This window comes from Dasypus novemcinctus, chromosome 8 (assembly GCF_030445035.2).
Source record: "Dasypus novemcinctus isolate mDasNov1 chromosome 8, mDasNov1.1.hap2, whole genome shotgun sequence".
Lineage (NCBI taxonomy): Eukaryota > Metazoa > Chordata > Mammalia > Cingulata > Dasypodidae > Dasypus > Dasypus novemcinctus.
Window position 1 is genome coordinate 78,541,322 of NC_080680.1, and position 26,855 is coordinate 78,568,176.

A 26,855-nucleotide genomic window follows, 5' to 3' on the forward strand; every position below is an offset into this window, starting at 1 on the left:
AGAAGGGTATCAGAGAGGCAGTGGGAGGTTCTCAAAACCAAGTCATGGTTCCCAACAATCAAATCCAGTGCAGGTTAGTGTCATGGAGACAATTCCCACAGAAGTGAAAAAACAGCCTCTGCCATTTAAGGAGCTCACATTCCTTGGGGAAACAAGAAATATAAAAGCTTCTGAACTCCTGGGTAATTTGACCTTCAGCTTTGCTTCTTTATTTATTTTACCTTCTGGCTGCTAAGAATCCCTCCCAAAAATATTTATTTTATTTTAGCTTTGTGAGCAGCAGTTTTAAGCATGGGCTTTGAAATAAGTTGACAGACCTAGATTCAAATCCTGACTCCATCTCTCAGGTATTTGTGTGGCCTATGGCAAATTGTAATGTCTATAAATCTAAATTTCTTCATCTGTGAAGTGAGACCCATAATGCAAAACCTTCTAGTATTTTTCTGGTGATTGTATGAGGTAAATACGTGAAGTACTCAGTTGAGTGACTACTATGATTATTCTTATTTGGCAATCTGGAATGGGGGATTGTATTCTTATATATGGATCCCCGGTAAAGCTGTTTAGTTCTGTGAGCCTACTTTTCATGTTGTTGTGGGAACCCAGAAAACATGTGCATACTTCTAGGTAATCTTCTCCGTACTTATTTACCTGTATCTTTTATCTCACCAGGAAAGAAATTCACCCAATCCTGTACAGATTTCATCAACAAGAAAAATAATGCTACATAGTTGTATAGAAAATGATATTCCTAATACTGATACAGAAAATGATGTTCCTAATATTTTAGAGAGCACATAAACTTTTCCAAAACACTTTCACAACCATTATCTCAATGAAGCACCACAAAAACCTCAAGGCTAACATGCTATCACACATGCTTTATGGAATAAGAAAGAGTAAGAATAAATGAATTATACCAGTACCTTCACTTTCCAGATCAGGAGTTACTATACAGGAGACATGATTTATCTTAAGTCACATGGTAAGTCAGGGCAAGAGCCAAGATTGGAAACAAGATCTCCTTACCCATGGCCAGTGGTCTTTCTGTTTCCCAGGCTATCTCCAATAACACTATTTCTGTTCAACCTTCAGTCTCCCTCCCTCCCCACCTCACCAAGCACTGCCTACCAGACACCGCCATAGTGTCGCTGATCCATGCAATGGAAAAGATCCAGTCCTTGTGTCCATCCTTGAAGAGGAGGGAGTGACAGATAGAAGAAGGAAAAAGAAAAAAAAATTGTGAAATAAAAATTGCAGTGCATTTCCCCAAAAAGGATACAAGTCTGACTGAAAATACCTTTGTAAAAATCAGAAACCAACTAACTTAACCAATAGGGCAAGACACCACAATCTTTAGCTTCTGCTGTGAAGAACTCAAAGCTGGAATGAAATTAGCATTTCTGTAGGCAACAAATATGTCCAGTGGACACACAGCTCTTGCCTTCCATCTCTGGGTATCTTATTTGGGGCTCCTATAGGCACTCACCCATCTTCCACTCCTCCAACCTCATGTCCTTCCACTCTTCCCCTTAATCCTTGAGACTCTGGCTATCACTGGCCTCTTTGCTATTCCTTCTGTATGAAACTCTCTTCCCCCAGACATTTAAATAGCTTGCAGGCTTGTTTCCTTTAAGTCTCTCTGTTCATATGGCATCTTATCAGTGAAGCTTTCTGACTATCCTCTGAAATAGCACCCTCTACCAGAATTCCCTATCTCTCTATCCGCTTTGCTCTTCTCTGTGACACTCAACATCCTCTGACATACTACTGGTATATATTTATTGATTTATATCTAATTGCCTTCCTCCACTAGGATGTAGGCTTCAAGAGACCAGGGGATTTATCTGTTTCATTCACTGCTATGTCCCTAGTGCCTAGAAAAATGTCTGGCCATAGGAAGCACAATAAATAGTTGCTGAATAAATGATCTAATAAATTTGTCTGACTATAGGCAGTAGAAGAAATGTGGCCATTATGGGCTTAAACACCAACTCACTGTTAATGACCCCTTCAACAAATATACACTCTCTCACATACCTGAAATTCCCTATGGGAGGCCAGTCTTTTTTTTTCCCCAGAGAAGTTGTGGGTTTTTAAAACAATCATGCATAAAATAAAGGATTTCCATATACCATCCTATTATTAACACCTTGCATTGATGTGTAGTATTTGTTACAACTGATGATAGCTCATTTTTATAACTGTACCATTAACTATAGCCCATGGTTTAACTTAGGGTTTAATGTTCCATTATGCCCACACCTTACCCCCATGGCCCAGGAATCAGTAGAAATCTGAAGGAAACAAGCCCTTCTCAGGTGGGCTTTTGGGGGAGGCGTCCGTATTACAGTGCCCCATTTAAAAACAAGGCCACCTCTAACTACAAAAACTGGGAAAACTTACATCTCCCACACACACAGGATCTAGTGTAGGCAGACGGTAGATGGCAAGACTGTTGGGGTTGTCTCCTCCAGTGGCTAACAATGTTCTGGAGGGATTCAGCTCGATGGCATGGATACCACAGCCCTGTTGGGTCATCACCACTCCAGGTTCCCGGTCTTTCAGAATGGGAATCTTGGTGATCTGGCTTGTCTGGACATCCACCACAAATAGCTATAAAACAAAAGGGATACAGAAGATGAACACAGTTTCTGGTTAATGTGGCTGACCCTAAGTACAATCATCCATTCACCTATTTATCCATCAAACATTTAATTTTAATGACTGTCTACTTCATGTTAGAACCTGGGAATTAAAAAAGGCATGGTTAAGGCTACTAGTCAAGTGAAAGATGTAAATAAGTAAATATAACATAATGTTAGAGGTGGGTCTAATATACTACATGAACACAGATTAGGAAGTAGTGAATTCTGCCAGGGGATTCACAGAAGGCTTCAAAGAGGCCTTGCATTAGGCCATCAACCCAAAGAACCTGGACTAAAAGTTTTCTGTCAGCATGGGCATATTTTATATATCAAATTCTCATTTAACCATGCATAGAAATTAGTAAACAAAACACAATTCCCAGAACACATTACAGCCACTATTAAACACACCTGTAAATATTACCCAGTTTGCTGGTGTGACCTGACACAAGTGATTAGATAAGAGTTATTAATATCTAAGTGCTTAACTCTGACTACACACTCAAATCTGTCCTCTGTCCCCATGTCTTTGCTCATGCACCTCTTACATGCTTTCTGGAATAAGAAAATGATGGAAATGTTCTCTTCCATTTCTGTACCAACCTAAATCTAAGTCCTTTTCTCCCTCTAAGAGAGTAATGTTTCATGAAAAGGATCAGTCTTAGAAAAAGGGCATTTATTTACTAAATATTATTTCTGTGAACTAAATGGTTCATTTCTTCATTCACTCATTTATTCAGTACCAACTACATGCAAAGTACTATGTAGGTACTAGGAATATGACTATAAACAAGAGGGAAATAATATCTACCCTCAGGTACCTTATAGTCTAGGAAGTTGATTTAAAATCCTGTCAGCAATTCTTATGCTGAAGCCAAAACATGTCAAGCATTTGCATAAAGATAATGATTAAAATATAAAAAGATTAAAATATAAAAATTTAAAATATAAGATTAAAATATAAAAAGGAAAGCAATAGCTGGAACAAGAGTGTCAGACAGAGACTGAGAATAAATGGAGGTGGTTAAGGGAATAACCACTCCTGAATCTGTAATATCCGCCCTGAGAGCTCCCTAAAGGGCAGCACACTCCCTGCCTATTTGGCATATCACTGACTCATCCCACACACATTTTAAACTCAACTTGTCCCAAACTAAAATTATCTCCTCCCCAAATTGTTCCTCTTCACCTGCTCAGTCACCAAAGTCTGGGTTTTATCCTATACTCCTTCTTCTCCCTCCTGCCCACCATCCAATCAGCCAGTTCTAATAAATCTACTTCCTAAATATTCTTAGGAATATTTAGTTGGCTCCTTCCTCTCTATCCTCACTCTCATCATTTTTCCCTTGGACAACTGCAATTGATCTTAGTGCCTCCAGGTAAGGCCACCATCGAAACTATTTTCCACACTAAAATTAGAGATATTTTCCTAAAAAGAAACCCTCTTATCAGTCCTGAATTTGAAAATATCCAATGGCTCCCCCGTTACCTAAATGCAAAGTCCTTGGGATGGCATCCATATTCTCCTCAATCTGGCCCCTACCTATCTCTCTAGCTTTATATTCTGCTCTAGAAATAATTGCTCAGACATTACATACAAACAAAAATCTTCAATGAAATATATTATACATCCATTCTGTTTTATACTCATGCTTTCCCTTCCTCCTTTCTCTACCTGGCCAACAAGTACTTTATCTTTCATGATTTCATTAGACATGTCCTCTTGGAATATTCTCTCTACAGCCATACTGTGGTTGTAGATGCCTCTCTTGTAGGCTCTCAAGATATACCTCTAAGTCAAAAAAACTTAGACCATATCACTCTAATTTAAAATCTTTACTTATCTATCTTCTCCATTAAGCTAATAACTCCCTCCCAATTCAGGAGCAGGAAATTAATTTTATTTGGTTCTATAGTCTCACCCCAGCAATGCCAGACTATGTAATAAGCACCTGTAGTAGCCACTGTTTAGGGGACCTGACCAACTGTCCACAATTCCCTTCTTTTAGGACTATTCTTCCAAACCTCTGCACTCAGGTTGGGGACCTACAACTATGTCCATCTGATATAAATTCAGACCAAAGCCCATATTAGGGATGGCTTCCTGGGCAAGGGATAACCAGCCAAAAGGCTAGATTGGACTGGGCCACTCAAATTCTCTCAGGAATGTGGAAGTGGCTTGGTGGCACTAGACTAAATTGTCTGGGAAGTCATTTTCTACCAAAGCTAGTCCTCGGAGAAAAGAAACCAAGACAGAGGAAGCATGGATATTCTTGGTTCCCAGTGGCTTTGTAATTCCTGATTCCAGTTCCTTCTGAGATGCAGGGATACTTCCTGCTCTTGGTGTTTGTGAATTAACCCTTCTTAGCCCTTAATAGGTTTCTTACTCTATTAAACAAATGATCCCTAATCAAGACAGCACTCAATGTACGTTTACTGATACAAAATTAACCACCCACTTATATGTCTGTGTTATACGGATAAGGCATTCATAACATGTTGGCTTCTAGACCAGTGATTCCCAAGCTCATCATCATGATAAATGGGAGGAATTTTCTTTTAAAAAAATCTACAAACAAAAAATATCAGGCTTTACCCTAGAACTCCCCTTCAGCAGAAATTTCTGAGTTTGAGGACAGCAAAATTCAATCTTTTTCAAAGATCTCCAGGTGAATCTGATGACTGCCCAAGTTTAATAACCACTGATCTGGAGTTAGACCTTGCTACTCAAAGGAAAACCTAGGAACTTGCTAGAAATGTAGAATCTCAAGCCCCACCCCAGAACTACTGAATCAGAATCTGTAGTTTATTAAGACCTCCAGGTACATAAAGCTTAAGAAGGACTACTCTAGAATCTGCTCCGATACAGAGGACATTGAGTCTGATAAGAATGCAAAAGCAAACTGTTACTTGCAACCTGAAAAAAATCTACATTTCTCCCATGGGATCTGAGGACTGGTTAAAACCCTAAGAATTCTTTTAATAGAGGACCTCAAGCTCACTTCCTATATAAGAATCAACTCAAAATGGATCAGACCTAAATATAAAAGCCACAACCATGAAACACCTTAAAGACCTCATGGTAGGTGGTAGTTTCTTGGATCTTACACCCAAAGGACACACAATTAAAGAAAAAAATAGATAATGGGACCTCCTCAAAATTAAATTTTGCACCTCAAAGGATTTTGTCAAAAGGGTGAAAAGGTATCTGACTCAATGGGATAAAATATTTGGAAATCACATGTCCAATAAGGGTTTATTATCCATGATATATAAAGAGATACTACAACTCAATGATAAAAAGACCTGATTAAAAAATGGGCAAAGGACTTAAACAGACATTTGTCCACAGAAGCAACACAAATGGGAAAAAAAAAAAAAAAAAAAAAAAAACACATAAAAAATGTTCAAACAGCACTAGTAATGGAAAATGCAAATCAAAACTACAATGAGATGTTTTCTCACCTATCAGAATGGCCACTATTAAAAAAGACAGAGTACTACAGTGTTGGAGAGGATGTGGAGAAACAGCAATGCTTATTCATCGTTGGTGGGAATGAAAACTGGTACAGCCACTGTGAAGGATTTTTGGGCAGTTCATAAAGTTGAATATAGATTTGCCATGGACCCGGCAATACCACTATTTGGTATATACCCAGAAGAACTGAGAGCAGTGACATAAACAGACACCAGTGTTCATGGTGGTGTTATTCAGAATTGCCAAAAGTTAGAAACAACCCAGGTGTCCATTAACTGATGAATGGATAAGCAAACTGTGGTGTATGCACATGATGGAATATTATGCAGCTGTAAAAAGAAATGAAGTTGTAAAGCATATGACAACATGGATGAACCTGAAAGACATTATGCTGAGTCAAGCAAAGCAAAACACAAAAGGGCAAATACTGTATGACTGCACTATTATGAATTAAATACATTGTGTTATCTCATGGAGTTACTAACTTGAATATGAGTCACCAGAAAATAGAATGAGTTTATAAAGAATGGAAAGCTGACAGTTAACTTATACAGAATTGGTAAAAAGGATGTGTATTAATCTTTGGAAATGAACAGAATAGGTGCAAGCCCAACATAATGCTTGTAACTAGCAGTACTATTATGTGGGTGTGAAAGTGGTTTAAAGGGAAAGTCTAAGGTCATGTATCACTAAAAGAAAAGCTTAAAAAAGGTAACATGGAACTGTATAGCACAGTAAAACCACATGTGACGTATGAGCATGGGTAAAATTGCATATATAAGACCATTTTTCTTTGAAACTGAACAAATGTATGTTAGTACTACAAAATGTTAATATCAGACAAAAAATAATGCTAAGTGAAGGAAATTAGACACAAGGTACTACATAGTGCATGATTTCATTTATAGAAGATGCATATATAAATCCATTTATAAAGAAATTAAATTAGTGGTTATGTAGGGCTGGGGAAGGAATGCTAAAGTGTGTGGAGGTTTTCTTTTAGGAGTAATGAAATTGTTCTAAAATTTTTGTGGTGACAAATGCATAACATTGTGATTATACTAAAAGCCATTTATTATACTTTGGGTAGATCATACAGTATGTGAATATATCTCAATAAAACTGCTTAATTAACAACAACAACAAATAAGAAATCTTTTAATCCACTCTTTTGCCTTAAGACAGAGCTCCATTTCTGTAATTCAGAACAGGAGAGGAGAAAAGGTTTCACCTATTCGTGTCCAAGAAAGTTTTACAACTAACCTCTCTAGTTTTGGAGTTGGATAGATATGTAAGCTTGAATTCCAGGTCAGCTACTTACTAAGTGTATGATCTCAGGCAGTCATTAAACCTTTTCCGACTCTTGTTTCTTATCTACAAAACTTAGATAATATTATCAACTTTGCAGGGATCTAATAAAATAATGTTCAAAAAGTGCCTAGCATAGGGCTTGGCATAGAATAGGTACTTACAAACGATAGTCAATAGTATTATGTTGCTTAGTTTTGCAGTATGTGAGAAATGCTTTTGCACTAGATGAAAAACACCGGATATAAGGGATGAGTGACTACAATAGCTGGGTCTGTAAAGGTCCCAGGAAACCATCACGTGAAGGATGGGGTCTTCTGCTTCTTCGTGAGAAGGGACAAGGTGTGGATGAGCTGCCACAGAATCTCTCCCTGAGTCCTTGAAAAGGGCCAAGGCTTCATGCAGCCACTGTAACATTTCCTAGAGTGGGGCTGCTTCACATTAACCTACTGGGATCCCTGCCAGTAACTAGCAGCATGGCAAGGTAAGCTCATGGCTCAATGGCTCCCTGCAGCTTATATTCTAGGGCAAAGAACAACAGAAATCAAAGGCTGCTGCCCAGGAAAAATATAAGATGAATGAATCATCGTTGCATGTGTGTATGTGTAGATACATGCAAAAGACCAAAATGGCTTAAAAAGGGGTGAATGGGGGCTCACAGTTTCTAAAATGCAAGTATATTTTAGATTGGAGTCTAATGGAGAAAGGAAAACAAATCCAAGGCAAGTCACACAAACATCAAGATAAACTACACTGTAGTGAGACAGGAAAGCACAGGTAGGTAGCATAAGCCTGCCAACAGGCCTGAAAGTTGGGAAAAAGAAAGATAACTGAAATTAGAGCAGAGGAATCCGTTCCCCATCAGAGAAAGCCAAGACCAAAAGACACAACAGAAAATGGCCAAATAACATGTACCAAAATTAGAAATGTCTGGATTACCCTGCAATTCCAATTTTAGGAATTTACTCTAAGGAAATAATGATCGGTGAACAGTTAACTACAGTGCAGCATTTTTTAAGTAGTGAAACACCACAGGGATTGGGTATAGTTACATAATGAACTGCTATACAATGTTTAAAAATGGTAGAGAAGGATGTTTATTAACATGGAACACTATTCAAGCAATGGTATTGAATGAACAAGCTTTTAAAAACATGTACAACTTAATTCCAGGTATGTTAATTTTTTTTCACACTTGCTCAGTATTGTCCAGACTACTGTCCTCTGTCTGACTTTAGGGATATATCAGTGAAAAGCTTTGAAAAGTCCTTAGTGTAACAAAGAATTCTGACAAGGAATAAGCTGGGGCCCAAACTCTGTTTCTATCTCACTATGGAGTCCCAGGAAATAATTTCCCTTCTCTGAGTATGTTTCCTCAACTTAAAAGGAGAACTGGAGGGAAATAGGTGGGTCTCCATTATATTTACAGTCCCTTCCAGCTGTCTGGGATTTTTATTTTTTTTTGAGGTACCAGGGCCAGGGAGTGAACCCAGAACTTTGTATGGGGGAAGCCAGCTTGACTGCTACGCTACACTGGCTCCCAAGTTGTTTTTTTTCTGTTTGTTTGCTTGTTTTGTTTTTAGGAGGCACTGGGGATTGAACCTGGGACCTTGGCACTGGAAGCAGGCACTCAACCACTTGAGCTACATCCGCTCCCTGGATTTGATTTTATATCACATTAGGCAGTGTCTTGCTCTCTCTCTATAGAACTCCGATAAACGTTTACAGATTTAATAAGCGCAGATCCAAACCACAAAAGTTGTCTCACTACATTATAGCTCATAAAAGAAATACTACTCCAATTCCTCTTGCATTCAAATTGTCCTAATGGAGACCCCCAACCCCCCACCTAATATATATGAGAGGGTCTGGTGGCTCCATGGATCCAAAGGCAGGTAAGGGAATTTAAGGGTAATCAGCAGCTTAAGCCAAATGTTACAGCCCAACCATAATCCTGGATTGAACCCCGTTGCCAATTTGGAGCCAGTTTCTTCCTTTTATCTCCTAGACCAGGAAACAAACACAACATGAGTAATTCCCTGTTAAAGGTTCAGGCAAAAAAAAATTCTCCTAGATGTTACTGGAAAAAACTCCTACTTGTCTAGCATTCTGGTTTTGAATCAGACCCAGGCACTGGCCCCATTCCAAAAGAAAAGGGTCTACAGATCAGCTTGAAAAGAAGTAACCACCTTTGTCTCCAACTATAATGTAATATTAAAGGATTCAGCTGGGGAAAAACCCTTGAGCACAAAAGACAAGATGCTCCTCCTCTGTTCACCCTTCTCAATCACAAGGCTCAAAGACACTATCCCTGAGATAAAGGGCTCAGATCTAGTAAGAGAAAATCTGCCCACCTCAAGTTTGCAGTGGTTGTCAACTGGGGGTGTAGGATATGTTTGAAAATGCATACATGTGCACCTGTACACATGTGCCTCATTGTCACAATAACTGGGGGTGCAAGGTTGGGGAGCAATGCTGGCATCTAGACAGCAGAGATCTGGAATGCTAAATATCCTGCCAATGTGAGGCAAAGTCCCAGACTTTTTAGATTCTTGAGAATCTAAAGAAAACACCAAAAATGTCCTTGTTGAGTAAAATTCCTCTAAATAAAGTCTTCTTGAATCCCTCCACAGGAGGTTGCTTAGGCTCTAACATTCTTTTTAAAATTTTTCGTATACAATAAATTTTATTTTTAGATAAGTTTTAGATTGCATAAAAGTTACATCAAAAGTATAGGGGATTCCCTTATATCCCACCCCCTCTCACATTTTCCCCTATTAATAACATCTTACATCACTGTGGTACATACATTTGTTACACTTGATGAACAAATATTGAAGCACTGCTACTAACCAAGGTCTATAGTTTACATTATGGTTTACATTTTTTTTTAAAGATTTATTCCCCCCTCCCCTCAACTGTCTATTCTCTGTGTCTATTTGCTGCATGTTCTTTGTCCACTTCTGTTGTCGTCAGCGGCTTGGGAATCTGTGTTTCTTTTTGTTGCATCATCTTGTTGTGACAGTTCTCCGTGTGTGCGGCGCCATTCCTGGGCACGCTGCACTTTCTTTCGCGTTGGGCAGCTCTCCTTAAGCAGCGCACTCCTTGTGCTTGGGGCTCCAGTACGTGGGGACACCCCTGCGTGGCACAGAACTCTTTGCGCGCATCAGTACTGCACGTGGGCCAGCTCCACACAGGTCAAAACCTGGGGTTTGAACCGCGGACCTCCCATGTGGTAGACGGATACCCTAACCACTGGGCCAAGTCCACTTTCCATAGTTTACATTTTTGACTGTAGAGTTTTCAAGGATTTGACAAAACTTATGACAGCCTGTATCTGTCAATGCAATTTCATGCAGAACCAAAGCCCTAACATTTTTGACAATTAATGTCCTCATATACAGAGGGTTACCCAAAGACTGTGAGGTGCCACACTAAGTAGGATTCCTGGGGCCCAAATCTGTGCTAATCCAAGCAAGGTCTTCCTAAAGATGAAGAAAGAAAAGGGCAGAAAATCACCCAATCTAGCATGATCACACAAGAGGCACAAAATCATTCTTCCTTCTTCCTAAAGCCTAATAACATCAATTAACTTTGCACAAAAGCTTAGAATTTATGAAGCATTTGTATAAATGTTTCCAACCCAGAGATACTTCTAGATGAACTTGTCAACACAGCAATTCTATCACTTCTACATTTATAATCTTCCTCCCAATAGAGTCAAATATTCTGAAAATAAGACAAAGACTAATTCTGGGACAAATCCAAATATTTCTTACTAGACAGAAAATAACTATATGGCCTTAAAAATATGGCTAATTAGCAGGTTACTATCCTAATGGAAAGATAGATAAGAATGCTGTCAATCTCTCAGTGGAGATGGAAAAAGGCCAGATGTACACCTGGCCAGGCCTAAGGAATTCTGCAAGCATTTTAAAGAAATTTCTAGAAGACTGCATCTCTTTGGGAAAGTAAAATAATAAGATGAGGGGAGTTGAAACAAAAATCTGATTAGAGCAAAACTCCCATTTTACTCCCCTGTACCTCGAATTGAGTTTTATATCCCACTTCTATTATTTCAGGAATCTGAATATGTAAACTCAGGGACAATATTATAGTAATTTTCTCTACCTTGGTGCCTATCATTTTACGTCCCCCCCCCCAAATTAGGCTGCCTCAGGTTCTCTTTCCTTTCATCTGGTAGCAAACCACAACCCAAACTGATCTTGTCCTCTTCATTATGATCCACCAAGTCATCTGTGAAGTCAGTGGTATAACTGTGACCATAACTTTGGGAGATGGTGAAAAAGAGAAAAGCCGCTCTTACATCTCAGAGTCACCCTGGTACTACCAGCTAGGCCTTTGTGATCTGTTGAAAATAATTTCACAGAACAGCCACATGACACAAGGCCACTCTGTAACTGTGATAGATCAAGACCAAAATAAGGCCACTCTGTAATCATATCTGAACACAGATAAAACATAAACATTGGCGGTGGATTTGGCCTAGTGGTTAGGGCGTTCGTCTACCACATGGGAGGTCTGCGGTTCAAACCCCGGGCCTCCTTGACCCATGTGGAGCTGGCCCATGCGCAGTGCTGATGTGCACAAGGAGTGCCGTGCCACGCAGGGGTGTCCCCAGCATAAGGGAGCCCCACGTGCAAGGAGTGGGCCCCATGAGAGCCGCCCAGCGCAAAAGAAAGTGCAGCGTGCCCAGGAATGGCGCCGCACACACAGAGAGCTGACACAAGATGATGCAACAAAAAGAAACACAGATTCCCATGCCACTGACAACAACAGAAGCGGACAAAGAAGACACAGCAAATAGACACAGAGAACAGACAACCGGGGTGAGGGGGAAGGGGAAATAAATAAATAAATCTTTAAAAAAAAAAACGTTGTCTAAACCACAAAAACATCACACTTTTAACATGAATGACTGCTTCATCTTTATCAATTACAGTTTTAACATCCTTCTATTCTTCTCTCCTCCTAGATAAGATTAAAATACCCAAAGTGATGGTTAATTTTATGCATGAACTTGGCTAGGTTATGGTGTCCATTTGTTTAGTCAAACAATGACATAGATTTGCTGTGGAGATATTTTGCAGATGGAATTAGCATCTACGATCAGCAGTCTTTAAGTAAAGGAGATTACCCTTGATAATATGGCTAGACCCCATCCAATCAGTTGGAGACCTTAAATACAGAGAACTGAGGATTCTGGGAAGAAGAAGGAATTCTGTCTCAAGACTACACCCTCCTCTCCTTTGTGAGTTTCCAGCCTAAGGAATTAAGACTCAGGGCTTACACATCTCTGTTCCAGGAATTTCCAGCCTCTGACCTGCCTATAGAGTTCAGACTTGCCAATACCTACAGTCTCATGAGCCAACTCCTTATAAATCTACACACACATATATACACACATTGTTCTGTTTTTCTGGAGAAAAGTGACTGATACACTAAATACAAACTTCCCAAATTTAATGGAAGACATAAATACATACATTCAAAGCTGAACAAACCCCAAAAAAGATAAACTCAAAAATAACCACACGCAAACACTTAGCAGTCAAACAGTCCAATGCCAAAGACAAGGAAAGTCCTGAAAGCTGCAAGAAAAAAACAATGAATTATGAATAGGGGAATCTCAATAAGACTTAAGTGCCAATTTCTTACCAGAAACTATAGAGGCAAGGCAGCAATGGGACAAAATATTTAAAGTGCTGAAAGAAGACAATTGTCAAATAAGAATTTTACATCCAGCAAGACTGTCTTTCAAAAATGAGGGAGAGATTAAGACATTCCTAGATTAACAGATAAACAGTTGAAGGAACTCATCACCACTAGACCTGCCCTATAAACAATTCTAATTGAAGTCCTTAGTCTGAGACGAACAGGCACTAGACAGTGGACTGAAAGGTGTAAAGAGGAAAAGACCTCTCTGGAAAAGGTAACCATATGGGTAATTCTAAATACCATTACTATTGTATTTTTTTTTTTTTTTATATGTATCTCCACTTTTTACTTCTTACAGGTTCTAAAATACAAGTGGGTAAAAACTAATGATAAAGTTTGAACCTACAACATATAAAAATATAATTTATAAAAGTACTGCAAAAAAGTAAGGGGCATGGAAGGATATATGAACAATGTATTTGTATGCTATTGAAGTTAAGTTGGTATCAAATCAAACATGATTATTACGGACTTACAATGCTAAATTTAAGTCCCATAGTAACCACAAAGAAAATATATGAAAAATACATAAAAAGAAATAAGAAGGGACTAAAAATGGTACAATACAAATTAAATAAATATGAAAGTAGACATTAACGGAAGAATTGAGAGGCAGAAAATGTAAGACTTACAAAGACCAAATAGCAAAATGATGGGCAAAAATACTGCATTATCAGTAGTTACATTAAGTCTAAACGGATTACTCTCCAGTAAAAAGGCAGAGATTGTCAGAATGGATAAAAACAGCATGACCCCAGACCAATATGGCGGAGTAAGATACTGCAGGGTTCTGTCCCCCACAAAACCTTTGAACAACTAGCAAGAAGAGGTATAAATATATTTCTAAAAGTTCCAGAAAACAAATAAAGTATTGAAGTAAAAGGTCAGGTGTCAAATCAAGAAAAAGGTCACTAAAAAGTGGTAGGATCTTGTGGCACTCTGGCTGGTCCCTACCCCACCTCTCACTGGTTTAGGGCACAGCCTACCAAGGTCCCTGTGTTAACCCCTGATCCTGACTCTAAGGGAGCAGAGTAACCCTCATGCACGTACTGGGAGCATGCCTTGCTGGCCCAATATTTCTGGTGATGGCCTGAAGGACTTGCCATCCCAGAACTTGCCATATGTGTAGAAGGCAGCTCATCAAGCTCTCCTACAGAATACTATGGGAGAGTAGTCAAATCATGCTGCCTGGCACAAGTGATTGCTGGCTATAGTACATACAGTGCAGTGCCCAGGACTGTGAGAAAACTGTTTCCTAGGGAAGAAGGGACATTCAGATCTGTGTAAACTGAAGAATTCCCAGAACCACACATGCATACCTGAGAAAAGTATGCATGTGCAGAAAGGCTCAGGAGGCCTCTTTACTTTGACCTGGAATTATTCAGCTATTTCCTAAACTCACTGTATGACTAGGCCCTTAAGGAGAGCACCTACACAGATTAATCTGCAAAGACTGGGAAAAGTATTCCTTTTCCTTCTTTTCATTTGTTAACTGCTGACAATCAAGAAAAGCTCTGTCATTAAAAAAACTGGATACGATATTAAAAAACAGACATCTCAGTTTCAATTCTAGTTATAACAGACTAAAATATCAGAATGCCTAGGTTTCAATAAAAGGTACAAAACATATAAAGAAAGGGAGGGGGGAAGCGGACTTGGCCCAGTGGATAGGGCATCCGCCTACCACATGGGAGGTCTGCGGTTCAAACCCTGGACCTCCTTGACCTGTGTGGAGCTAGTCCATGCACAGTGCTGATGCGCGCAAGGAGTGCCCTGCCATGCAGGGGTGTCCCCCACATAGAGGAGCTCCACGCGCAAGGAGTGCACCCTGTAAGGAGAGCCGCCCAGCACGAAAGAAAGTGCAGCCTGCTCAAGAATGGTGCCACACACACAGAGAGCTGACACAACAAGATGACACAACAACAAAAAAAGAAACACAGATTGCCGGTGCTGCTGATAAGGACAGAAGCGGTCACAGAAGAACACATAGCAAATGGACACAGAGAGCAGGCAACGGCAGTGGGGGAAGGGAGAGGATAAAAAAATAAATAATAAACCTTAAAAAAAAAAATACAGAAATGGAGCGCTGAACCAGGCAAAGGAGATTAAAGCACTAGAAACCATCAATAAGGAGGACCAAAGACTTTTTTTTAATCCCCCCCTTTGCAACTTTTTGCGTGCTGTCTGCTCTGTGTCCTTTCAATGTACATTCTTCTTTGTATTTACTTATTTTCCCCTCCCCCCTTTGCGGTTTGCTTGCTATCTGCTCTCTGTGCCTATTCGCTGCAGACTGTCCTGTGTTCTTTCTTGTCTTCCTTTTTTTGTTGCATCACCTTTGCTGAATCAGCTCTCCGTGGCAAATGCTGGCCACTCCAGAGTGTGCAGGCGAGCCTGCCTTCACAAGGAGGCCCTGGTAGACGGGAGCTCATCTGATTGAGCCACAGCTGCTTCCCCCAGACAAAGACTTTTTAAAAAGATGACCTAATTACGCTCAAGAGCTAAAAGAAATCATAGACAAAGATAAATAAAGGAAATCAGGAAAACAAGAGATGAATAGAAAGAATATTTATAAAGAAATAGAAATTATGAAAGGGAACCAAAGAAGGTGAAGACCACAGTAACAGAAATTAAAAATTCCCTAGATGGGAACTGAAGATAAATGAAACCCATCCAGTCTGAAGAGTAGAAAGAGTAAAGAATGAAAAAAAAATGAACAGAGCATGAGGAGCCTATGGGACACTATTAAGCATACCAGCATATGCATTGTGGGAGTTCCAGAAAGAGAAAGAGCAGAAGTATTGGAAGAAGTAAGGGCCCCAAACTCCCCAAACGTGAGGAAAGACATGAGATATCTAGGATGCACAACAAACTCCAAGCAGGGGAGACTGGAAGAGATCTAAACCATGACACATTATAGCAAAATTGTCATAATCCAAATAGAAGAGAGGTGTGACTTGTCATACACAAGTGATCCCCAATAAGATTAACAGCAGATTTCTCATCAGAAACCAGGGAGGCCAGAAGACAATGGGGTGGCATATCTAAAGTCCTAAATGAGAAAAAAAAAACTAAAAAAAACAAAGCCACAACTATCAAACAAGAATTCTATACCCAGCAGAAGCATCTTTCAAAAATAAAGGAAAAATTAAGATACTTATAGATAAATAAAAGCTGGAAGAGTTCATTATCAGAAAACCTGCTGTACAAGAAATGCAAAAGGGAGTCCTTCAGGCTAAATAAAAGGACACTAGACAGTAACTCAAGGTCATAAGAGAAATAACAACATTGGTAAAACCCTGTATTATGGTACTTTTAGTTTGTAACTTACCCCCCCCAAAGGACTTAAGACAAATATATAAAATAGCATTTTAAATCTCTGTTAATGGACATACAATGTTTACAGATATAATCTGAGCCAATAACAATATAAGGGGGGAGGGAAAGAGTTATATAGGAGTAGAGAGTTTGTATACCACTATACGTAGGTTTGTGCAGGTTGAACTAGCTTGATTAGTTTCAGATCTTATTATCTGATAAAGGTTTCATGTCCAGGATATATAAAGAGCTCCTACAATTCAACAACAAAAATACAACCCAATTAAAAAATGGCTCAAGGATTTAAACAGACATTTCTCCAAAGAAGATATTCAAGCCAATAACATGCTCAGCATAATTAGCCACTAAAGAAATGCAAAATAAAACTACAATGAAATACCACTTCACACTCACTAGGATGATATATATATTTTTTAGGATGATATTATTTTTAAAAAACTTAAAATAACTGATTTTGCCAAGGATGCAGAGACACAGAAACTCATGTACATTGTTGGTGGGAATGTAAAATGATGCAGGCACTGCGGAAAAGCAATTTGGTGGTTCCTCAGAAAGTAAATATAAAATTACCATATGATTCAATAATTCCATTCCTAAGCATATTTCCACATAAATTTAAAGTACTCAGATATCTGCACACCAAATTTCATAGCAACATTACTTACAACAGCCAAAAAGTGGAAGCTTCCCAAATGTCCATCAACAGATGAATGGATAAACAAAATGTATTTACAATCAAGTATCATTCACAGTTGCAAAAATAAGTGAAGTGCAGGAACATGATACAAGACAAATAAACCTTGAAGACATCATGTTCAGTGAAAAAAGCCAGACACAAAAGGACAAATATTGTTATGATTTCTCTTACATGAAATACTTAGAATAAGCAAATGCATAGAAGGCAGAATAGTGGTTACCAGGAGTGGGGGTCGAAGGAATGGAGACTTACCGCTAAATGAGTATGAGTTTTGGTTTAGGATGATGAAAATAATCTGGAAATAGATAGTAGGGAAAGGTACACAGTATTGTCAATGACCTTAATGTCAAAGAACTGTTCACTTAAAATAGTTAAAAGGAATTTTAAATTTTGTTATGTATAGTTTACCACAATTAAAAACAAATTACTTTTAAAATTGAGCAAAAGACTTGAATAGCCATTTCTTCAAAGAAGATACACAAATGGCCATAAAGTTCTTGAAAAGTTGTTTAACATCATTAGCCATTAAGGAAATCCAAATCAAAACCATACTGAGCTATCATTTCACACCCACTAGAATAACTACTATTAAAAAAAACACAGAAAATCAACATGCATTGGAGAGGATGTAGAGAAACAAGAATACTAGTTCATTATTGGTGGAAATCTAAAATGGTGTAGCTGTTGTGGAAAACAGTTTGGTGGTTCCTTAGAAAGTTAGGGATAGAATTATCATATGACCCAGCAATTCCACTTTTAGGTATATATCCAAAGGAATTGAAAACAGAGATTCAAACATATATTTGCATACAAATGTTCAAAACAAAATTATTCACAATTGCCAAAAGATGGAAGCAACCCAGGTATCCATTAACAGATGAATGGTTAAACAAAATGTGGCATATATATACAATGGAATATTACTCAACTGTAAAAAGGAATAACATCCTGATACATGCTACAACATGCATGAACCCTGAAGACATGTCAAGTGAAATAGACCAGTTACAAAAAGGACAAACACTGTATGATTTCACTGATAAGAAATAATTAGAATAAGCAAATTCACAGAGTCAGTAACTAGGACACATGCTACCAGGGGACAGGGTAAGAGTAGGAATGGGGAGGTAGTGCTTCATTGGTACAGAATTTGTTTTGGGTGATGGAAAATTTTTGGTAATGGATGGTGGTGATAGTAACACACTATTGTGAATGCAATTAACACTACTGATTTATATATCTAAATGTGGTTAAAAAGGAAGCTTTAGGTTATATATATGTTACTAGAATAAAAACAAAAACAGCAACACTTAGATACAACAGAAATAATGAACCCTAATATCAACTACAGACTACAGGTAATAGTACAATTATAATAATTTCATCAATTGTAACAAAGGTCCACAGTAATACAGTGTTAATAATAGGGTGTGTGTGTATAATGTATAATAGGGTATATGGGATCTCTACTTTCTGCATTATTTTTCTGTAAACTTACACTTTCTCTAATTAAAAAAAACTCCTAACTGGACATTAAAGGCTTCCACAATTTGATGCTAATTATCCCTACCAACCTTAATCTCACAACTGTTTTAGACATCTAAAGCTACTGTCATTCTGGTTATTCAATAATCCTCATAAATGGTTGATAATTTTTCCCATTAAAAAAAACAGATTTCCAGCTTCTCTTTAAAAAGAAAATCTGTTAACACTAGACCCAAATTCCTACATGGCAACATCGGGACATAGACAAGATTGCCATCTCTGTTACTTCACAGTCCCCACTAATTCTTACTCTCTTGCACCTGGCAAGCTTCCCACATTTAACTTTTCTATCTAGCTGTGCAGGCAATCTAAGTTTGTAACCCTGGACCAGAAAAATATACCTTCCTATCCTGATGCCCACACCGACGTTCCAATTAAGGTTATACATCTCTATTTCTTTAAACAGATTAGTAAAAATATGATCATATTCGTGTTATTAATGATTAAAATATGGGTTGGCAATCCTTGCTTTTATTCTGGTGTTCACTGAGGCCAGGGAAATCAGGTGGGTTGAACAACTGTCATTAGTTGAGTGTAAGCCCACAGCAAAGAGAAATATCCAATAGGAAGCAAGCTGCAGGAAAGTCTTTTAGCACACCTCTGCTACTTTTATTCACACAGAAGACCCAATGTCCCATCAGAGGTTTCAATACTATAGCCTTAAGCCAGTTAACCTAGAAAAGAATTGGCTTTTTAATATTTAAGTATACTCAATTAAATGCTGATGAATACTTTGACCTACTAGCCATAAAAACTCCTCAGAGTCAGCCAAGAGAGAAACAGCTTCTAACCTACAAACACCTATTAACAGGTTATTGTAGAATATCAATTGACATGGGTATATTTTCCCTACCAAAAACATAACATTTCACTGATGGTAATACATTGATACACCAAAACTAATTTACTACTGAGAATCTAGTATGAACTCCTCTTGCCCCACAATCTTCAAACATTATTCAAAGACAGTCCTAACTGTTTAAATAACTCTTTTCTTTTAAATGAAGGGAAGTACCAGGGAATACAAGAGCACTGGAAAAGGCTTTGGATTCATTTTATCACTACTAGTATTTTTAAATAAGATATAACTAATCTGAAGACTTCCCAGAATCATATAGTCACCCTCTAAACACTGGATATTACCACACCCACTTTTGTAGATGGAAAATAAAGGCACAGATAAAGGAATCATTTGCCAAAGGTCACAAAATTCAGAGAACAAGCAGTGTTCCTGGTTTCCTGATTTGGTTCTAGAAGTAAAACAACACTGTAAAAAGTAAACAGGCCCTCCTTAAACATATTAGATCATGAGGATGTAGGCAGTCAGAAAGAGACAGGTATTAAGAGTAGGGAGGAAGTGGACTTGGCCCAGTGGATACGGCGTCCGTCTACCACATGGGAGGTCCGTGGTTCAAACCCTGGGCCTCCCTGACCTGTATGGAGTTGGCCCATGCACAGTACTGATGCACACAAGGAGTGCCCTGCCACACAGGGGTGTCTCCCACATAGGGGAGCCCTACGTGCAAGGAGTGCGCCCCATAAGGAGAGCTGCCCAGCGCAAAAGGAAGTGCAGCCTGCCCAAGAATGGCGACACATACACGGAGAGCTGACACAACAGGATGATGCAACAAAAAGAAACAGATTCCCAGTGCCACCAAAAAGGACAGAAGTGGTCACAGAAGAACACACAGCAAATGGACACAGAGAGCAGACAACTGGGGGGGCGGGGAAGGGGAGAGAAAAAATTCTTAAAAAAAAAAAAGAGTAGGTTCAAAAAAAAAAGATGAAATTCAATTATTAACATGCTAGCCTCAAACATACTGTCAATAAATTTAAAAAGTAGATTATGAAGATTAATTAAATTTAGAATTCAGTAATACTTGCTAGGCAAGTACCATGTGCAAAACACTATGATGGCAGGTGTGGAGAATGGAATGAACTCTTCCAAACAGGAGACTCTATTTCAAGTAACAACGGATGAGAGCTCTCTTAAACCATGCATGGGTGGCCTGAAAGACTCTGAAAGGGAAGTTTTGTGGAGGCTTACCAGCACTACTTAGTTTTGAAAGGCTCCTACGTAAGACAAGTAACCTTCAACAAAAGAGGAAATGAAAGCTCAGCCCCAACCACCATGGTATTTCCTTCCTTAAAATGCATGTTTAAATCTTTACCTATGTCCTTCATAAACCCATTTCTCCTACTACTTAAAAGACTTTCTTGCTCAGGATCAAGCAACCTTGTTCTTTTAGTTAATCCAAGATGTGTCTATATCCAGGGTCAATTTACTCAACCATCACAACCCCATTATTTGCCCAATCACACAGCACAGGGGGAAAAGGAAGGGAGTGGTTCAGCTTAGACCCAATAATTTCTCACATTTCATTCTCAATCATTTCCTTCCTCCAGGCCTTGTCTCTTTTCACTTGCCATTCCTCTGACACCATACTACTCGCGCACTTCTGGTCCAATCATATCCACTACTTCACTTTTTATATGTGCCTGTGATCACACTAGTTATATATAGCTTATGTCGTTTTTTTAAAAAGATTTATTTATTATTTATTTAATTCCCCTCCTCCCCCGGTTGTCTGTTCTCTGTGTCTATTTGCTGCATCTTGTTTCTTTGTCTGCTTCTGTTGTCATCAGCAGCATGGGAAGTGTGGGCGGCGCCATTCCTGGGCAGGCTGCACTTTCTTTCGCGCTGGGCGGCTCTCCTTCCGGGCGCACTCCTTGTGCGTGGGGCTCCCCTATGCGGGGGACACCCCTGCGTGGCAGGGCACTCCTTGCGCATGGCAGGGCACTCCTTGCGCGCATCAGCACTGCGCATGGGCCAGCTCCACAAGGGTCAAGGAGGCCCGGGGTTTGAACCGCGGACCTCCCATGTGGTAGACGGACGCCCTAACCACTGGGCCAAGTCCGTTTCCCTATATATAGCTTATGGATAAACCATTTCCTTTATTCACTTGTAACTGGCTTGCAAGTCACAAAGTAAAAATGTTCTCTCCTCATGTCACTACTTAATTTTCTTCTCTCTGAATCTTTTTGCAAAAGCTACTTCTCAAAGATTGAATACTTACACCCTGAAATATATCACTCGATACACATTCCTGGTCTTCCTTATAGGAAATGGTTTGGTGTCTTTCTCATTACTTCAGAGTTCATACATCTTTAGAGTCTATTCATTTAAAAAGAATGTTTGCCTTATGCCCATTTTCAGTTAAGTGCTATTTTATATACATCTACATATGCCCTTAGGCTGGCAGAAATACCTAGATTTCCTTTGTCCTGCATTCTGAATAATGATTTGGACCTAGGAGCTAAATCATTCCTCTGAGGCCTCTAACTTAGAAAGCAACATACAAAGATGAGGTAAAAAACACTCTATATAATTGGCATGAACAAAGCAAAAGGAGGTGGGAAAAAAACTAAGTCTAGTAGCAGCAGCATATACAGAGGGCAAGAGGTCAAAGACATAGACTCCTCTGAAGACAACAGAAAAGAAATGCAGAGTGGGAAAAGGAACAGAAAACAAAAAGTCAGTAACAGAAAGAAGGGAATTACAAGGAGAGTAAGGCAATCCCCTCCCAAAAGAAACTCACAAGGGAAAGCAGTGAAGAGGTTCTAGAGCAAGTGGACAATATATCTAGGACCTAGGAGACAGTTCACATTCCCGCAGATAACACACTTACCGTGTTGCATTTTGTGCCACACACCACTTGCCTATGATTCAGCCACTGAGATGCGAAGACTTTATTAAGGGTCCCAAGGTGAAATTCTCTCTCCTTCAGGAGACTGGGAAGTTGTTGTGCTGCATAACCATGCAACAATCGGGAATAGCTGGTTTCATTCTGTAGCCTGACTTCCCGATTCTTCAGGTAGTACACTAAGGACCTCTTCACTGGGGGGAGTCTTTTCCTTTTGTGAAGAGAGTGATCCCAGCCAAACTGTAGAAAGCAACATTAGAAATCAGTGTTTGGCTACCTTCCTCCAGAACTAAGGATCCGACTGTATTAGAAAAATTATCAAGCCTTTACAGAAGACAATAGAAATACAAATAAAACAGAAAAAAGAATCTCAATTCAGAAAGTCCAGTTTAACCTTCCTAACAATGAAAAGACGCTGCTTTATGAACTACAAGGGCTGAATGACAAGGAAATGGAAACAGAAAAGAACAGAACAAAAGGTTTTCTATACCTTTTAGGAGTGAAGGATTCAGATCCCTATAGCTATCCTTGATAGGAAAGGGAATGAGGGGTCAAGTGGTTCCCATACCGACCTTTTCTCCATCTCTACCCAGCCCACTCCCTCTCGGCCTGAAATCCCAGCGGAGCATGGAGTGGGCAGCCCAAGGAGCCAGATTGGGTCTCAGGATACCCAGGATGCACTATCAATGGCCGCTCCCCTGTCACACGCCCGCGCTCCCGGCAGTTGCAGAATTCGAAAAATCAAACACAAACGGGAAGGGGGAGTTATGAGAGCCCGAACCGCATCCAACAAGGTCTTCCCCTCTAAAGGGGAAGGTATAGGGATGATACCTGGGAACAACCATTTCTTCTGGGGATACAAGTGCCAAAAATCACAGCTCACGGCCTGGGTACCCAGAGGGAGACTACTTCCTCTATGAGGGATGCGATCATCTCCGCTTCCCCGGGCCCCTGGAAGGCGGATTTGACTCTCCTTCCCTGTAGTGTCCTGGGAGGTCTTGTTCCTGACTCCCCACTATTTGCTTCCCCTTTCTCCAGGACCAGGTTTCTGGTTTATCCTCAAGACCCATTTCCGCGGAATATGCCCCAGTTCGGAGCTCTTCCCCGGCTCCTCACCCTTTCGGCCTATCTACTCTCCAAAGTCCTGTGGGTCTACCCTTAGCCGTAAAGGCCCCGCACCCCGGTCTTTCCCCGCCTCAGTACAGACGATGGGTCGGGTTCCCATCTCTTCATCTGCGGAACCTAACCCCCTCTTCGTGCCTCGGCCCATCATCGAGGCCCGGCCTCTCTGCTCTCACCTGCGGGCCCGGAGCGTCGCTCCCAGCTCCCGGTGAAGCGGGCGCTTTCCGCTTCCTGCTAACTGCTTTCCGGGCCATAGTGGGCAGCGCCGCCGCGGCCCCGAAGCCACATGGGGCGGGGGGAGCGAAGGGCAAGAGGTCGGCGGGTCATATACTGGGCCCCGGGGCCGCGCACTACAGTGCACCCGGCCCAAAAGGTGGCCCGGACCCGGGGCACAAGGAAGAGAAGGGGGAGGTGGACAGGAGGGAAGGAGGGAGGAAGGATCGGGGCAGGGATAGGGAAAGGGAAGGGGAAGAGGAGTCCGGAACCAGACGCTTTCAGACGACCGAGTGTAGAAAGGACGGCGAGCGGATAGAACCAAAACACCCCCTCCCCCTCATCCGCGGTTCGTCACCCTTGCGCAGGCGCACTTCTCAGTGCGTCATCACGGAGTCGCAGCGCGCGCGAGGGGCGGAGTTTAGAACCTGCCGGAGAGTCCGTGGCTGTTGCTTAGTTAACGCCCGACCTCTTCCAACCGTCGTCTGTTCGCCGCTGGAAGGGGGCGTGCTGGGGCCAAGGGAATCTGGCTTCTGGTTGCCGAATTCGGATCGCATCCCTCTTATCCCCAGGCACCCAGCAGTGAGGACGATCATTCCTGCTCGGGGAAGGAATCCTTCCCAACACACACTTTCACCCGGCAGCTGCCACCGGGTATCGCGGCACTTTTTCCCGAACCTGTCACAAACCATGTCCCGGCACAATGGGCCGGACTCTGGTGATGGGAGACAGAATCCCACCCCACTAAAGGTGGGGTCCAGCTCGGACTCCTCGTCAGCTTGGTCTGACTTTCCCACCACAGAGAACCTGTGCTGCACAACCAGCCCAAGTCTGTCCCTTCCTCATCACCCCTCCGCCGGGCCTCAGACCTCAGGCCTCCCACTCCCCAACCCTCCGAGCCTCAGCCTTCTTTCTCCAACCTACTTCCAATCCCTTCTCTCCCACTCGAACCGCAACAGCCCCTCATCACCTTCCCCTTACGGTGCGACCGCTCCCCCCTTTGGGTTCCCATGACCTGCTATCCAGGCCACACTGTCTTTTGTGCTTTATGAAGCAGCCCTCACGCTGTAATGTTTCTTACGTCTCCCATGCCGTCCTAAGCTGGGGAGGGGAAAGGACAGTCACTGCCTGACTCTCCTTTGGGCTCAGGTTGCATCTCCATCAAGGTAGGTTGGGTGAATTCTGAACCACAAGGAAGAGAGTGGCCATTTTTATTTGTCAGTCCAGTGAGGGCTGGCAATGAACACCAAACAAGGGGGCTTCTTCAGGATCACCCTTGCCTCCATTTTCGGAAGATCCTGTAGGAATTTGAGTGACAGCCTCCACTTTATTCAGGCAAAGATACCCTTTCTTCCTGATGCTCTCGCTTGGGGCAGACCGGCCTCAGGCTGTGGTGCCCAGTTACCTGCTGGTCCCTTCAGGCTTCAGGCCTCATACCTCTAGGGAGCTCTGTTGACCCATCTGAAGTTCTGCCTAAAAGAAGATTTGGATTTGTTTTCCAAGCCGAGCGAAAAACCAGACAGCGTTCACCACCATCCCAAGTCAGCTCTGCCACTAACCCCTAATGCCACCTCAGGAAAGGCAGCCCCATCTTACTTGGTCAGGCCTGTCCCCTCAGAGACATGTACACATTAGTGGATCAAGAGTGGGTCAGCTTCCCTTTTTGAACTTGTTGTTCTAGTTCTGTCTTGCCTCACAATGCCCTGGATGATCCAGTAGCCCATTGGACAAGGAATTCCTTTGAGAATTCCTATGATCAGGCAGGGCTGGGATGGGCTTGGATCTTGGTGTCCTACCATGTCAGAGGGGCACACTGGGCACTGCTGCTGGCTCATTCTTGATATTAGTGCATTACCTCTTGACGTTTAAGGATCCTGCATTCCTGAATGCACCTCCCAGCTGACCTTGACATTTCTGTAGAAATAGAATGAAGGGGGAAACTGACTTGGCCCAGTGGTTAGGGCGTGGGTCTACCACATGGGAGGTCCGTAGTTCAAACCCCGGGCCTCCTTGACCCGTGTGGAGCTGGCCCATGCGCAGTGCTGATGCGCGCAAGGAGTGCCGTGCCACGCAGGGGTGTCCCCCGCATAGGGGAGCCCCACGTGCAAGGAGTGCACCCGTAAGGAGAGCCGCCCAGCGCGAAAGAAAGTGCAGCCTGCCCAGGAATGGCGCAGCCCACACTTCCCCTGACAACAGAAGCGGACAAAGAAACAAGACGCAGCAAACAGAGAACAGACAATCTTTAAAAAAAAAAAAAAAGAAATAGAATGAAGGCCCATGGGGAAGTTTAAAAAACTTTAATGACCATTAAAAAAAAAAAGGACACAATACCAAGTATTGGAAAGGGGGTAAAATGGCTGGAACTCTCACACACTGCTAGCGAGCATGTAAACTGTTACAATTTGGAAAATTCTATGGCAATACCCACTAAAGCAAAACATTTGTACCCTATGATTAAGCAGTTCTAATAATAAACCCAATAGAAGTGAGTGTTTATGTCCACCAAAAGGTACATACAAGAATGTTCCTAGCAGCTTTATTCATAATAGCTCCAAATTAGAAATAGCTCAATCAACAGAAAATAAAACGTAATCTATTCACACAATGGCATACTACACAACAATGCTATACATGAGTATTACCTGAATGAATGATGGGTGGAAAAAATCAAATACAAGCAGTACATACTGCCTAATTCCATTTCTTATGAAGTGCAAAATCAGGCACAACTAGTCAATGGTAATAGAAATCAGAATAATAGTTTTCCTGAGTGGGGCAGGGAGCAGCTAACTGGGAGGGGACCAGAGGGAGTCAGCCTTCTAGCGTGCTGGAAATTTCTATATCTTGATCTGGTTGGTGATTACATGTGTATACATATGTAAAAATGCATCAAGAAGCACATTTAATATTTGTGTACCTTATGTATGTATACCTCAATAAACAGAAGCATTCGAAATTCTATCACCTCTTCCTCTGGCAGAATAGGCTCTTCCTCTGTAATTTTTAAAAGGCAATTAGGCTAGAGAAGAAAAGTTAAAAAGCCACAGCTCTAGGCTGAAATGAAC

At 41.0% G+C, this 26,855-nt stretch overlaps 1 protein-coding gene across 1 annotated transcript in view; it reads right to left on the reverse strand.

Annotated features, from left to right (window-relative positions):
• The window catches only part of DCAF12 (DDB1 and CUL4 associated factor 12), a 45,806-nt gene extending 21,634 nt beyond the window's left edge, over positions 1–24,172 (reverse strand). The window contains exons 1-4 of the mRNA XM_004471889.3: positions 23,754–24,172; positions 22,441–22,695; positions 2,407–2,616; positions 1,132–1,192 (exon numbers count right to left, since the gene is read on the reverse strand). Of these exons, the coding sequence (XP_004471946.1) occupies positions 1,132–1,192; positions 2,407–2,616; positions 22,441–22,695; positions 23,754–23,831 (604 nt within the window). The 5' untranslated portion in view covers positions 23,832–24,172. The remainder of the gene's footprint in view (positions 1–1,131; positions 1,193–2,406; positions 2,617–22,440; positions 22,696–23,753) is intronic.
• Positions 24,173–26,855: the final 2,683 nt, after the last annotated feature.